The following is a 13127-nucleotide window of genomic DNA, read 5'->3' as shown; positions in this document are numbered from 1 at the left end:
AGCAGATTCAATCCCTCAGAATGGATATCTACCACTCTCAATTTCTTACACGGAATATTCTCATATGGACATCATGTAAATGCTGTAGACATTCATGAATCCACCTGCTACTACCATGTGAGTGGGTGAGGACATCGCTGGATCCCTGGACACATGTTCTTATATTAAAAGTCAGCAGCTACAGTATTTTTAGCTGCTGACTTTTAATTTTTTGGGGGAAATTGAAGCTCCTCTTTAATACCATTAATTCTATACTATGTACCTCTCTGCTTTGTATACTGGGTGGCCTAAGGCAAAGTCCACATTACACCATTCTGTATACTGTACTAACTATACATTGCTTCACACTAGATCTTTCTAAACACTCTTTACTTATTATTATACAGAACTTATAAAGCTCCGACATGAGCGCTTTACAACCTGAGGGCAGACAATACAGTTAGAATTCGATTCATTACAGAAAGAATCGGTGCCCCCTGCTCATTAGAGCTTAGAATGTAAAAAGGAAGGGTCAAGTGATGAAAAAGGCAATAACTGTGAGGTATAAGCTGATGGAGAAAATAAAAAGTACAGTTGTTGTTAGGTGAAGGCGGGATGGGTTTCTCTTAAGAGAAGGGTTTTCAGGGATCACCTAAATATGGACAGAGTGGGAGATAGTCGGACAGATTGGGGTAGTGAGTTCCATAGGATGGGAGAGGCTCAGGAGAAGTCCTGGAAGTGAGCATGCAAAGAGGTGACAAGGGAGCTAGAGAACAGAAGGTCTTGGGAGGAGTGAAGAAAACAATTTGGTTGGTATTTTGAGACTAGGTTAGTGATATAGCTGGGGACAGCTTTGGATGGCTTTGTAAGTTAATGTTAGTATTTTGAATTTAATTCATTGGGTGAGTGGCAGCCAATTGATGGACTGGTAAAGAGGGGTAGCAGACAATGAATGGTTGTTAAGGTGGAGGAGTCTGGCAGCAGTATTCATGATGGACTGAAGGGGTTGATCTCTCCTATATTGTAAACTGCTCTGTTGTATACTGTATACTCTGCCAACTTGGAATAGGAGCAATAGACTGTGGCAGGGTAAGTACCGATGACAAACACAAGATTACACACATGATTATGATTCCTTCTGAGCCCAGACACACTTTCGCTAGTACTTGATGATGAGATAATAATAAGAATGTGGTATAACTGAATGTTACATATCAGGAATTTGATTCAACATACCGTGACCATAGGAGATCCAGCTAGTCTTATGTTTTCATTTATTAAACTCAATAATCTCAGGATCATCATAGCTGAAGCGATGGCCCAGTATGATGGATACAATGATATTAGCCACAGCAGCGTTTATTATCATGGTGTTTTCAAATGGTTTGCCTGAAATTAGAATCATTTTTAGGGTTAAGTTTAAACTGAAAATAAATATACATCTGGATTCATTTTTTTTTTTTTTTTTAAGATTTTAAAATGAATGTTTTGTTGTATCAAAGCTTTATTTTGCAAATTAACATTCAACACATTTATAATCATTATATTGAAATAAAAAATAATGATGTCTTTTCTAAAGAGCAATTATAGCAGAAGCTCTTTGACTTTAAAGTCTTTCTCTAATTAAATCTCAGAACTGCCAACTGAACAGAGCAGGTGGGGAGGTTGGAGAATCATTCCTTTGACTTATTCAGCTGTCTCTGTCAAAAATATCAGTTTATATTGACAAGAATTATAATACCATTTTGAGAGACAGCCTGTTGTAGCATGGGATTTTCTCCATTCAGTAATTACTCTGCATTTCTGGCGTAAGAGATCCACTTATTCTTCCTTTACTCCAGGAGCATCAACAGTTAGGCCCACTTTCACATGAACATTCCGATCAGGTCTACCTGCCTGTTTTTCAGGTGGACCTGATTAGAACCTCCATTTACACCCACCTACATCCAATCCAATCTGTCAAATATAAATGAATGGGGATCCATTCCCCTCCTTCTGGTCGAATCGGAGGGCAGTTGGGTGTAAAAGGAAAGGCGGTCCGTGTACATCCAACCACCCATAGTGTAGAGTAGGCAGTATCCACATCCATTCTTCCTAAGTGGAGCAAACACAGACCTGTCATCTGCCTGCTCAGTGCGGAAAGGCAAAAAGATCTCCTGCTGAGCAAGCGGATCACAGATGGTGTCTGCCCCGTGTGAAAGGGGCCTAAGGACAGAAAGTGCTAGGAAGTTTCCCCAATAGAACACAGACAACATTTAATATCTTATGGAGTTCCTATCTGTTTTCAACTGCATACAAAACTAAACAAAACATTTTCACAAGAGATAGAGGAAACCCCACATGACAAAGTAAATGCCATCTTGTTAATTGAACTGAGAATTGGAAAGTGACTAACCTCTAAAGGATTTAAACTTGTTTACCAAACATTCACATTCTTCATTAATCTTGTTTTCAATGGTTTTCTTCCCCATGCCAAAGTCTCTTAGTGTTGAAAGAGTAAACCGTCTCATCACTTTCCAGTTGTCACCATGAGAAAATATAACACCTAAAAGAAAACTAGAACAAAAACATAAATAAGGGGCACAACAAAAAGTGTTAAAGCTAAACTTTAGGCAGCTGTAAAAGGCAAATGAAGCCAAATTAAAAAAACAACAACACAAAATCAGAACAAGGGACGTAACTTACAGTCAATAGGATTTGACCCTTGTGCTGATGCATCTCTTTTAGGTGGAACTGTCTCCATCAATGCCCCATGACCACCCCACCTCTATAATCTCCTGGTGCAGTGGGGGTTACGGGTGCTAAGGGACTGTCACAGGCTCTCCTGAAGGATGTCCCACTATACTCGCTCTTTTATTCCAGATTCTCCATTCATAGAAGCCATACTACAGATTTAACGACTGAAAAACAATCTATGCATAGAGGAGGCAGGCAGACTATTTAATCATCAGCCTGTGGATCATAGAATTGGGATGCCACAGATGATAAAGCAGTGTAAAATTGTCCAGAAGCAGGATATTTTTCATGCGGGAGTGTTGGTTAAAATGTAATACCAAAAAAAAGGGTACAGGCAGGGGTATTACTAACAAGGATTAAGACACCATAGATGACAAAGCAGTTTTGAACCTGAAAGATTACTCTCAAACCCATGGTATCAGGGGGATAAATTAAAAGGACATGTTCATTAAAAGTAGATTTGTTCTACAATAGCATGTACTGTTTGTCAAGTATATTATAACAGTAACAGGCATTTCCAATCTTCTAAAAGAGACCACAAAACTACCCCTGACAATTCCTTCCACTGTCTTTCTTCCCAGAAGGCCACCGCCATACTCGTTCAGTCATCACATATGGCCAGCATCTACATTCACTAAGGTGCTTGCCCATAATTAACACAAATGTGTAAATCCCAGTGCTTGTGCAATTGCCTTTATGATCTTGGTTGTGTGTTCAAGTCTCACTGAGATCAGACCCTACTATCTTATTATGCTTGAAAAATACAAATAACAGTCTGACTAAGTGATTATAAGGGGAAAAGAGACTGAGGTAATGCTTTCTTCTGCTTGCAACAGACTAGTGCTATCATTCTCAGTCAAGGTAAACATTAACGGGTTGTGTGTAAAGTTGCTGCTGCTTTCTTTTTGAAACTGCAGATGGCTCATCATACAATAAAAAAAAAAAAAGAAGAAAATAAATTCTTCATTTTGTGGAACTGATGTTTAATTAGTGCATTTAGGTAGAATTTGATACATTTACAAATTAGTTAAAAAAAAAAAAAAAAATATATATATATATATATAGAATTAAACAGGGGCAGTAATTTAACTCCAGGCTGTAAAGGGCACTGTTTCCAAGAATCCCCTGAACAGAGAGCATATTGGCACCATTGATGGATGTGCCTGGAAGTCTAATTACTTCAAAGCAAGTATATAATATGTTAGCATTATTATTGGGCCATCCAATTTCCATTTAAACAGGGGAAGCCTTATGGCCCATACACACAATAAGAAAATCGTACAAAAATCGTATGAAAATTTCTGTATGAGGAACTATAGGTCGATTATCTGATTGTTAGTATAGTACTTTTGACAGCCAATTTCTGACTTTTCAGATGACAAAAAACTGAGGATGCAAGCTAGAAAATTGTTGTAGTACGTGAGCACAACATCCAATTTTTATTTAATATGTACATTTATCGTACAGAAATAATCAAATAGAAAAAAAATGAACAAGATCAGAATCATGTAACAATCCTACACTTCCTCTTCTACTACGCTAGTATGTAATTTCGTTTGCCTTTGTTCAGCTAGAAAGCGTGTACAAGTCAATAACATTCTGACTACGTCATGATATGCACTTTGGTGGAAATTCTGACGATCAGCTAGCCGATTTTCTTATAGTCTGTACTAGGCTTAATTTAACCCCTTGGCGCCTTTAAGGGTTTCAGAAGCCGGGAGGCGGGGTGGGGTTTTAGGGTCATGTGACCGCTGTGATTCTCCATCATGTGGTCACATGATCGGGAAAGGTCCCAATCGAAAGAAGAGATCAGGACCTTTTCATGAGTACTGGACATGTGCGCTGGGAGCACGCAGGGCGCATGCTCTCAGCACATATGTTTTTCTTAATTGCACGCAAATGTGCGGCCACTCAGCATCAAGACCCAGACACTGGGAGGCCACACATTTGCATGAGGCCAGCGCCAAGAGGTTAAACTAAAATCAGAAGGCCTCACAAAATATCAATTTAGATTGAGGACACTTGTCCTGATAGGTAATAAGCATTGCTTGAAGCAATCTTGGTTGTCCGCCACTCTTTCAATATTCCAATTTAATACTATAAAATAACACATTCTCCAATGAAAAGTAGACAGCTAAACTTACTGGCTCAGTGCCTAATTTAAGAAAACCTGGGAACCGTGGGTCTCATATTTTCTAAGTTGATAGACATTGATTGTCACTATAATAGACCTCTGAAGATGATACTGTTCCTGTTGACATAACTTACACATATCCACAAAGGCCAATGTCATTGAAATTTAGACTGAACCATTGAATGGTATTGTAACAGCTAAATGTGATGAAAACCTGTACATTCTCTCCTCTGATAAATTACTTTTGTTTATAAGACAAACAGGGGGGCTAATATTAATCATCTGAGTGTAGCACTCTATTAGTTAGGCTGCTAAGCAACTTTAGGCGTCTGTTGTAATCACAGGAGCAGTTATTGTTTGGTTTGGTCTGCTTAGTAGACATGCGCACGCCAGAAATGTTAGTTTTGTTTTGACTGCATTTATTCATTGAAGAATTTTGTTTTGTCATATTTGTTATGTTGAACTGATTCGTTTTGGAAATTCGTTTTGTATCTTCGGTATTCGTTTCATATATTTGTTGGCCCAGGTACATTTGAAAAATGTTGCTGGTTTTCCGGGAGATTGCTATATATTCAATCAGACAGGTTTGAATTGGAAGGAATCAACATTTTCAGATGCTATTCCAACCCACCAAAAGAAATGGCATGAGCTGATTGGACAATATTGACTGACCTCATATGCATCCGAATTATGAATGGAACAAATTTTGGATCAATCCATCATCTAAATTATTAAACAAATTTGAAAATTTGATTAATTTCCCCATGGGCCTGAACTCTTACTCCATCATCCGAATTAAACAAATTCATTTGTTAACATCATAATATTTTTTTTTATATTCGTTGACATTCATTACTATGACCATTTAGAGATTTATATACATCCGAATCTCCGAAAATGAAGTTTTGTCTGAAAAATTAACCATAATGGACAAAACGCACATGTCTACTGCTCAGAGCTTCACAGACTGAGATTTTTGCTTGTCTCTGCCTCTAAGAGAAGTTTCTAGAGCTTAGGGTGGAAGAATTACAATGTCCAGCCTGAATATTCAGCAGGGGCATGCCAATGGGGAGGTGTGCCCAGATGGAGACTAAGTTGCTGTTAAAAAGTCTGGAGCCCTGAATAGATTGTCTTTTTTCCTTAGTATAGATGGATCTGTTAAAGTAGTGGGGCTGTATGCCCCTGGAGTCCCATGGACTGATTATTGAATTGCTTTGCGAAAGGCTGCACCAGTGGACTATCTATGTACCAGTAAGTAAAGCCTCTACTTGTTCTCCTACTGCTTTATGGTCCCCAGCCATGAACCTATAGAATCTTTCAGTCTACCTCTACCTGTGCTAAAGCTGCTTCATGGTACCCAGCTATGAACCTATAGACTGTGCCAGTTTACCTTTACTCATGCTAAAGCTGCTTCAAGGACCTCAGCTGTGAACCTAAAGAATGTTACAATCTACATTTGTTTGTGCCACTGTTACGGAGTTGGAAGTATCCTTTGCTATTGAGTTATCGTAACATTTATCCCTCATCCCCTTTATATTCTTCTATTATGAAGTCTTCAGCAATAAATTGGAAAAAAGACAAATCCCTCTACTGTTTATTGGAGCCAGAGTCACAAAACTGTAGCTGTGTGCCTGGCTGCATCTGCCCTATTGGGAAAGAACCAGTAAAACGTAGAGGCTCCTATGGGGATAGTGCTACATGAGCGTTATACTCCCACTTTTTTAAGTATTGATGAAAGAACAAATAAACAAGAAAGAATCCAGCACAGATGTCTAGGCTCCTTACAGAATCACAGTATGCCTATTGCAGAGGAGGATTCAAATGGTATACTGAGGTTAAATGACAACAAATTCTGAATATCTAGCATTCAGATATAAGTAACAGAAATTGGGAACAATGAATGTCATTTAAGACATTCATTGTTCATGTTCAATCCATGACAGGCATAGTATAATAAAGCCAGAACTAGAGATGAGCGAATCGAAGTATCCGAAGTGGAATTCGAGTCGAATATCGGAAAAATTTCGATTCGCGCCGAATCCGAAAAATAGCCTACTTCGGACGCGCGAATCGAAATTTTTCCGAAAATGGCGGCGGACATGTGCGGCGACGGAGCGGGGATGTCTGGGAAGGCGCGCAGACAAGGCGCGCTGACCCATAATGCATTCCTCAATGACATGTGATCGCATCAGCCAATCGGCAGCCAGCCAGCCAGCACTGTGTAATGGTCGAGCTATAAATAGCGGCCATTTTGGAATTCTTCATTTGCCTCCAGTCATTCAAGAGAGGCAGACCGCTCTGTATTAGGGACAGAGTTAGGGCCACAGAAACGTTACTTGGGGACAGAGAAACGTTACTTAGGGACAGAGAACCATTACTCAGGGACACAGAATTGTTAATGAGGGCCACAGAATCGTTACTTAGGGACAAAGAAACGCTAGTTAGGGCCACAGAATTGTTACTCAGGGACAGACAGAATTGTTACTGAGTGCCAGAGAATTGTTACTTAGGGCCACAGAAACGTTAGTTAGGGCCACAGAATTGTTACTCAGGGACAGACACAGAATTGTTACTGAGGGCCACAGAACTGTTACTTAGGGCCACAGAAACGTTATTAGGGGCCACAGAATTGTTACTCAGCGACAGACAGAATTGTTACTGAGTGCCAGAGAATTGTTACTTAGGGCCACAGAATTGTTACTCAGGGACAGACACAGAATTAATACTGAGGGCCACAGAACTGTTACTTAGGGCCACAGAAATGTTATTAGGGCCACAGAATTGTTACTCAGGGACAGACAGAATTGTTACTGAGTGCCAGAGAATTGTTACTTAGGGCCACAGAAACGTTATTAGGGCCACAGAATTGTTACTCAGGGACAGACAGAATTGTTACTGAGTGCCAGAGAATTGTTACTTAGGGCCACAGAATTGTTACTCAGGGACAGACACAGAATTGTTACTGAGGGCCACAGAACTGTTACTTAGGGCCACAGAAACGTTATTAGGGCCACAGAATTGTTACTCAGGGACAGACAGAATTGTTACTGAGTGCCAGAGAATTGTTACTTAGGGCCACAGAATTGTTACTCAGGGACAGACACATAATTGTTACTGAGGGCCACAGAACTGTTACTTAGGGCCACAGAAACGTTATTAGGGCCACAGAATTGTTACTCAGGGACAGACAGAATTGTTACTGAGTGCCAGAGAATTGTTACTTAGGGCCACAGAAACATTATTAGGGCCACAGAATTGTTACTCAGGGACAGACAGAATTGTTACTGAGTGCCAGAGAATTGTTACTTAGGGCCACAGAATTGTTACTCAGGGACAGACACAGAATTGTTACTGAGGGCCACAGAACTGTTACTTAGGGCCACAGAAACGTTATTAGGGCCACAGAATTGTTACTCAGGGACAGACAGAATTGTTACTGAGTGCCAGAGAATTGTTACTTAGGGCCACAGAATTGTTACTCAGGGACAGACACAGAATTGTTACTGAGGGCCACAGAACTGTTACTTAGGGCCACAGAAACGTTATTAGGGCCACAGAATTGTTACTCAGGGACAGACAAAATTGTTACTGAGTGCCAGAGAATTGTTACTTAGGGCCACAGAATTGTTACTCAGGGACAGACACAGAATTGTTACTGAGGGCAACAGAACTGTTACTTAGGGCCACAGAAACGTTATTAGGGCCACAGAATTGTTACTCAGGGACAGACAGAATTGTTACTGAGTGCCAGAGAATTGTTACTTAGGGCCACAGAAACGTTAGGGCTACAGAATTGTTACTCAGGGACAGACACAGAATTGTTACTGAGGGACACAGAATTGTTACTCAGGGACAGACACAGAATTGTTACTGAGGGACACAGAATTGTTACTGAGGGCCACAACCGTTACTTAGGGCCACAGAACTGTTACTTAGGGCCACAGAATTGTTACTCGGACAGATACATAATTGTTACTCAGGGACACAGAATTGTTACTGAGGGCCACAGAACCGTTACTTAGGGCCACATAAACGTTAATCAGGGACACAGAATTGTTACTGAGGGCCACAGAACCGTTACTTAGGGCCACAGAATTGTTACTCAGGGACAGACACAGAATTGTTACTGAGGGCCACAGAACTGTTACTGAGGGCCACAGAAACATTATTAGGGCCACAGAATTGTTACTCAGGGACAGACAGAATTGTTACTGAGTGCCAGAGAATTGTTACTTAGGGCCACAGAAACGTTAGGGCCACAGAATTGTTACTCAGGGACAGACACAGAATTGTTACTGAGGGCCACAGAATAGTTACTTAGGGCCACATAAACGTTAATCAGGGACACAGAATTGTTACTGAGGGCCACAGAACCGTTACTTAGGGCCACAGAATTGTTACTCAGGGACAGACACAGAATTGTTTCTTGAGGGACACAGAATTGTTACTGAGGGCCACAGAACCGTTACTTAGGGCCACAGAATTGTTACTCAGGGACACAGAATTGTTACTGAGGGCCACAGAACCGTTACTTAGGGCCACATAACTGTTAATCAGGGACACAGAATTGTTACTGAGGGCCACAGAACCGTTACTTAGGGCCACAGAATTGTTACTCAGGGACAGACACAGAATTGTTTCTTGAGGGACACAGAATTGTTACTGAGGGCCACAGAACCGTTACTTAGTGCCACAGAAACGTTAATCAGGGACACAGAATTGTTACTGAGGGCCACAGAACCGTTACTTAGGGCCACATAAACGTTAATCAGGGACAGACACAGAATTGTTACTGAGGGACACAGAATTGTTACTGAGGGCCACAGAACTGTTACTTAGGGCCACAGAATTGTTACTCAGGGACACAGAATTGTTACTGAGGGCCACAGAACCGTTACTTAGGGCCACAGAATTGTTACTCAGGGACAGACACAGAATTGTTACTCAGGGACACAGAATTGTTACTCAGGGACACAGAATCGTTGAATTAAAGAGTATGTCAGACAACACGCAGAGGAGTGGCAGAGGAGGCAATGTTTTAGGAGCGAGCAGACGTGGCAGCAGAGGAAGGGGTCGAGGCAGCACTATTCGCAGCCAGAGGCCAATGCTCCCGGTGTCATCCAGCGGTCGTGTCTCCACCGACAACCCTGCCGTCATAGATTGGTTGGCTCGGTCGTCTTCCTCTTCCCAGGTCACCTCTGACACCTACAGCCAACGGTCGGTGGGTACGTCAGACACAACCGTTAGTTGGCATGGCCCAGGAGCAAGCCCACTGAAATCACGTGTCCTCTACCTGCCCCTGTCCTTTGGTGTTCCCTCACCAAGCGAAGTATCGCATGCTGTGGGCTCAGCCCCACTGTACAGTGAGGAAGAGCTAACAGAGGGCGGTCAGGAACGGGGGGAGACATCCGCCTTTTCAGCAGCCAGGCGAAGAAGTACTGGCGAGGAGAGTGGCTCGGTAGCCGGTCTAGAGACAGGTCTGTCTCCTGACCCAGACGCAGCCGAGGGGGCTAGTAGTGAGGCGGAGACCCTACTTGATGATGAGGAGGTTGATCGCACTTGGCTGCCTCGTCGTCATCAGGCAATTTCTTCCGCATCATCAGGAGAAGAGGGTGCCAGCTTGGCAGCGAGCGAAACAGTCGGTGGGTTGCCCAGGAGGCAGCAGGGTCGCATCAGTGTCAGTGGAGCCAAACGGCCACGGAGTAGAGCACCAGCTCCACTGCAGCCTACCACCACGGCCAGTAGTGGTGCTGGTGCGCACGGAGGAAGTAGCAGTCAGCCAGTGAGGAGTAGCGGGGGCAAAGTTTCCTACTCGGTGGTGTGGCAATTTTTCGTCAAGCCGCCCGAGGAAGTAAACGTAGCCGTATGTCGACTATGTGGCCAGAAATGCAAGCGTGGCCAGGGGGCCCATGTTGGGACTACAGCGTTGCGTCAGCATATGCAGCGTCACCATTCGGTGGCCTGGGAAAACCGTGATAAAGATACGGCGGTTCGGCCTGCCCCAGCCCCCGCTCCATCACCCGCTCCGTTACTTGCTCCGTCACCCGACGTCGTCAATCGCCCTCTATCAGCCAGTCAAGGCTCCAACACCTCTGCTGAGGGGAGTTGTCGCTCGTTGGCATCTTCCGCTCGTTCAGATGCTCCTTCTCCTGCTACTCCTCTTCTCGGATTCCGTCAACAGTCTTTCTTGGAATCCGTTTCCAAGAGACAACAGTTTGCGAGCACGCACCCGACGGTGCAAAAGCTGAACGTCCTCCTGTCCAAGTTGTTGGTGCTGCAGTCCCTCCCTTTCCAACTGGTGGACTCAGCACCTTTCCGAGAAATGATGGCTTGTGCCGCGCCGCGGTGGAGAGTGCCAAGCCGTCATTTCTTCGCCATAAAGGCAGTGCCAGCCCTGCATTCACATGTAGAAGAGATGGTGGGCCAGTCTTTGAGCATGTCGGTCTCTGCCAAAGTGCACGGCAGCGCCGACGTGTGGAGCTGTAACTACGGTCAGGGACAGTACATGTCATTTACGGCCCACTGGGTGAACGTGGTGCCGGCACAGCCGCACCAGCAACTTGGACAGGTCACGCCGCTTTTGCCTCCACGTTTGCACGTCCTTGGTCCAGCAAACATGTCCGCCTCTACCACCTCTTTTTCCGCCGTGTCCTCAGCCGCCACCCCCGTGCCAAGTCCCATTACCCGACCGGCATATCACATGTGCAGGGCGCAACGGTGTCACGCTGTGCTGCACCTGGTATGCCTTGGCGAACGTAGTCACACAGGGGAGGAACTTCTGAGTGTAATGAACAGAGAAATCGACAGATGGCTGTCTCCGCGCAAACTGAAAATCGGAACCATGTTGACCGACAACGGAAAGAACATGGTGTCTGCTCTGCGTCAAGGAAGGTTGTGCCATGCGCCATGCATGGCTCACGTGTTCAATCTGGTTGTCAAGCGGTTCCTAAAATCCACCATCCCACTGCAAGACATCCTTAAAATGTCACGTAAACTGTGCATGCATTTCAGCCATTCCTACACCGCAAAGAACACCCTCATTGAGCTGCAGCGGCAGAACGGAATTCCACAGCATCGCCTGATCTGCGACGTTGCAACAAGGTGGAATTCAACCCTACACATGTTAGACCGCCTTTACGAGCAGCGAAAGGCCATCACCGATTTCCTGATGTTACAAGCGGATAAAGGTACTCCCCTGTGTAACTTCGATGTCAGCCATTGGCAGCTCATGCGTGACACCTGCCGCTTGCTCAGGCCCTTTGAGGAGGCCACGCTATTCGTGAGTCGGCAGGACTATGGGATGAACGACGTCATTCCTCTGTTGCACGTCCTTGAACAAATGCTGTTAACAATGGCTGGTCTGGGTGCGGTAGACGTGGCGCACAGATCTCAATGCCACATGACCCCTGTGGGGCCAGGACAGGAAGAAGAGGAGGAGGTAGAGGAGGACATTTGTGCTCAGGAATTATTGAGTGAAATGGGTGGTTTTTCCACTCAGCGGACAGGAGTGGAGGAGCAGGAGCATCTGGTAGAGGAGGAGGAGGAGGAGACAGAGGACCCAGACGCACCGTGGCAGTATGCTGTGGAGATGGAGGCAGGGAGTCCCTCGCATTCCTTGGCGCAAATGGCCCATAGCATGCTCGGTTGCTTGCGTAGCGACAGCCGAATAATAACCAACAGACAGAGGGATGACTTTTGGCTGTCCACCTTGTTGGACCCTCGCTATCGTTCCAAAATGGTGCCCTTTTTCACACCTGCTGAGAGGGAGGCCAAAATTACGTACTATAAAAACCACCTATGTAGTCAGTTGGTCTCTGCCTTTGTGCGCCAACGTCCATCCTCAGACACTGTGGGCCCTGTGCGCTCGCGTTCCGCTGCCATGGCAGCAGGGGAGGGGTGGGGTGGTAGGAGCAGTCGCAGCTCCACCAGCAGCGGCTGCCTCAGTCTGCAGTCGATGATGAGTAGCTTTCTTCACCAGCGCAGTGAGGAAACTACTAACCAGCCGCAGCAGCAGCAGCAGCATCAGGTGGACCTGGAGCAGGAGCTCAAACAACAGGCTTGGGCCTACTTGGACAGCACCCTGCCAACCGAGGTAGACAATCCCCTTGACTACTGGGCAACGAAACTTGACCTTTGGCCCCAACTAGCTGAATTTGCCCTTGAAAGGCTGTCATGCCCGGCCAGTAGCGTGGCATCGGAGCGCGTGTTTAGTGCGGCAGGAGGTATTGTAGTGTGGAGAGACTCACGTTTGTGAAAATGAATCAGGCGTGGATTAGTC

The 13127-nt window shown here is 44.6% G+C and overlaps 1 protein-coding gene across 4 annotated transcripts in view; it reads right to left on the bottom strand.

Moving 5' to 3' along the window:
- LOC149455632 (cytochrome P450 2K1-like) overlaps nucleotides 1-13127 on the bottom strand; it is a 55749-nt gene that overhangs the window by 23380 nt on the left and 19242 nt on the right. For 2 of the 4 annotated variants that reach the window (XM_089686017.1, XM_089686018.1), the window contains exon 4: nucleotides 2400-2524. In XM_089686017.1, the coding sequence (XP_089542143.1) occupies nucleotides 2400-2524 (125 nt within the window). Of the gene's footprint in view, nucleotides 1-1215; nucleotides 1484-2374; nucleotides 2525-13127 lie in introns of those variants that run through there. The other 2 variants (XM_089686019.1, XM_089686020.1) reach the window with 2 other exon arrangements.

The sequence above is a fragment of the Staurois parvus genome, unplaced genomic scaffold, assembly GCF_062004578.1.
Source record: "Staurois parvus isolate SC_StPar_1 unplaced genomic scaffold, SC_StPar_1.0 ptg000390l, whole genome shotgun sequence".
Classification (NCBI taxonomy): Eukaryota; Metazoa; Chordata; class Amphibia; order Anura; family Ranidae; genus Staurois; species Staurois parvus.
This window is presented reverse-complemented; position numbering and strand designations above follow the sequence as displayed.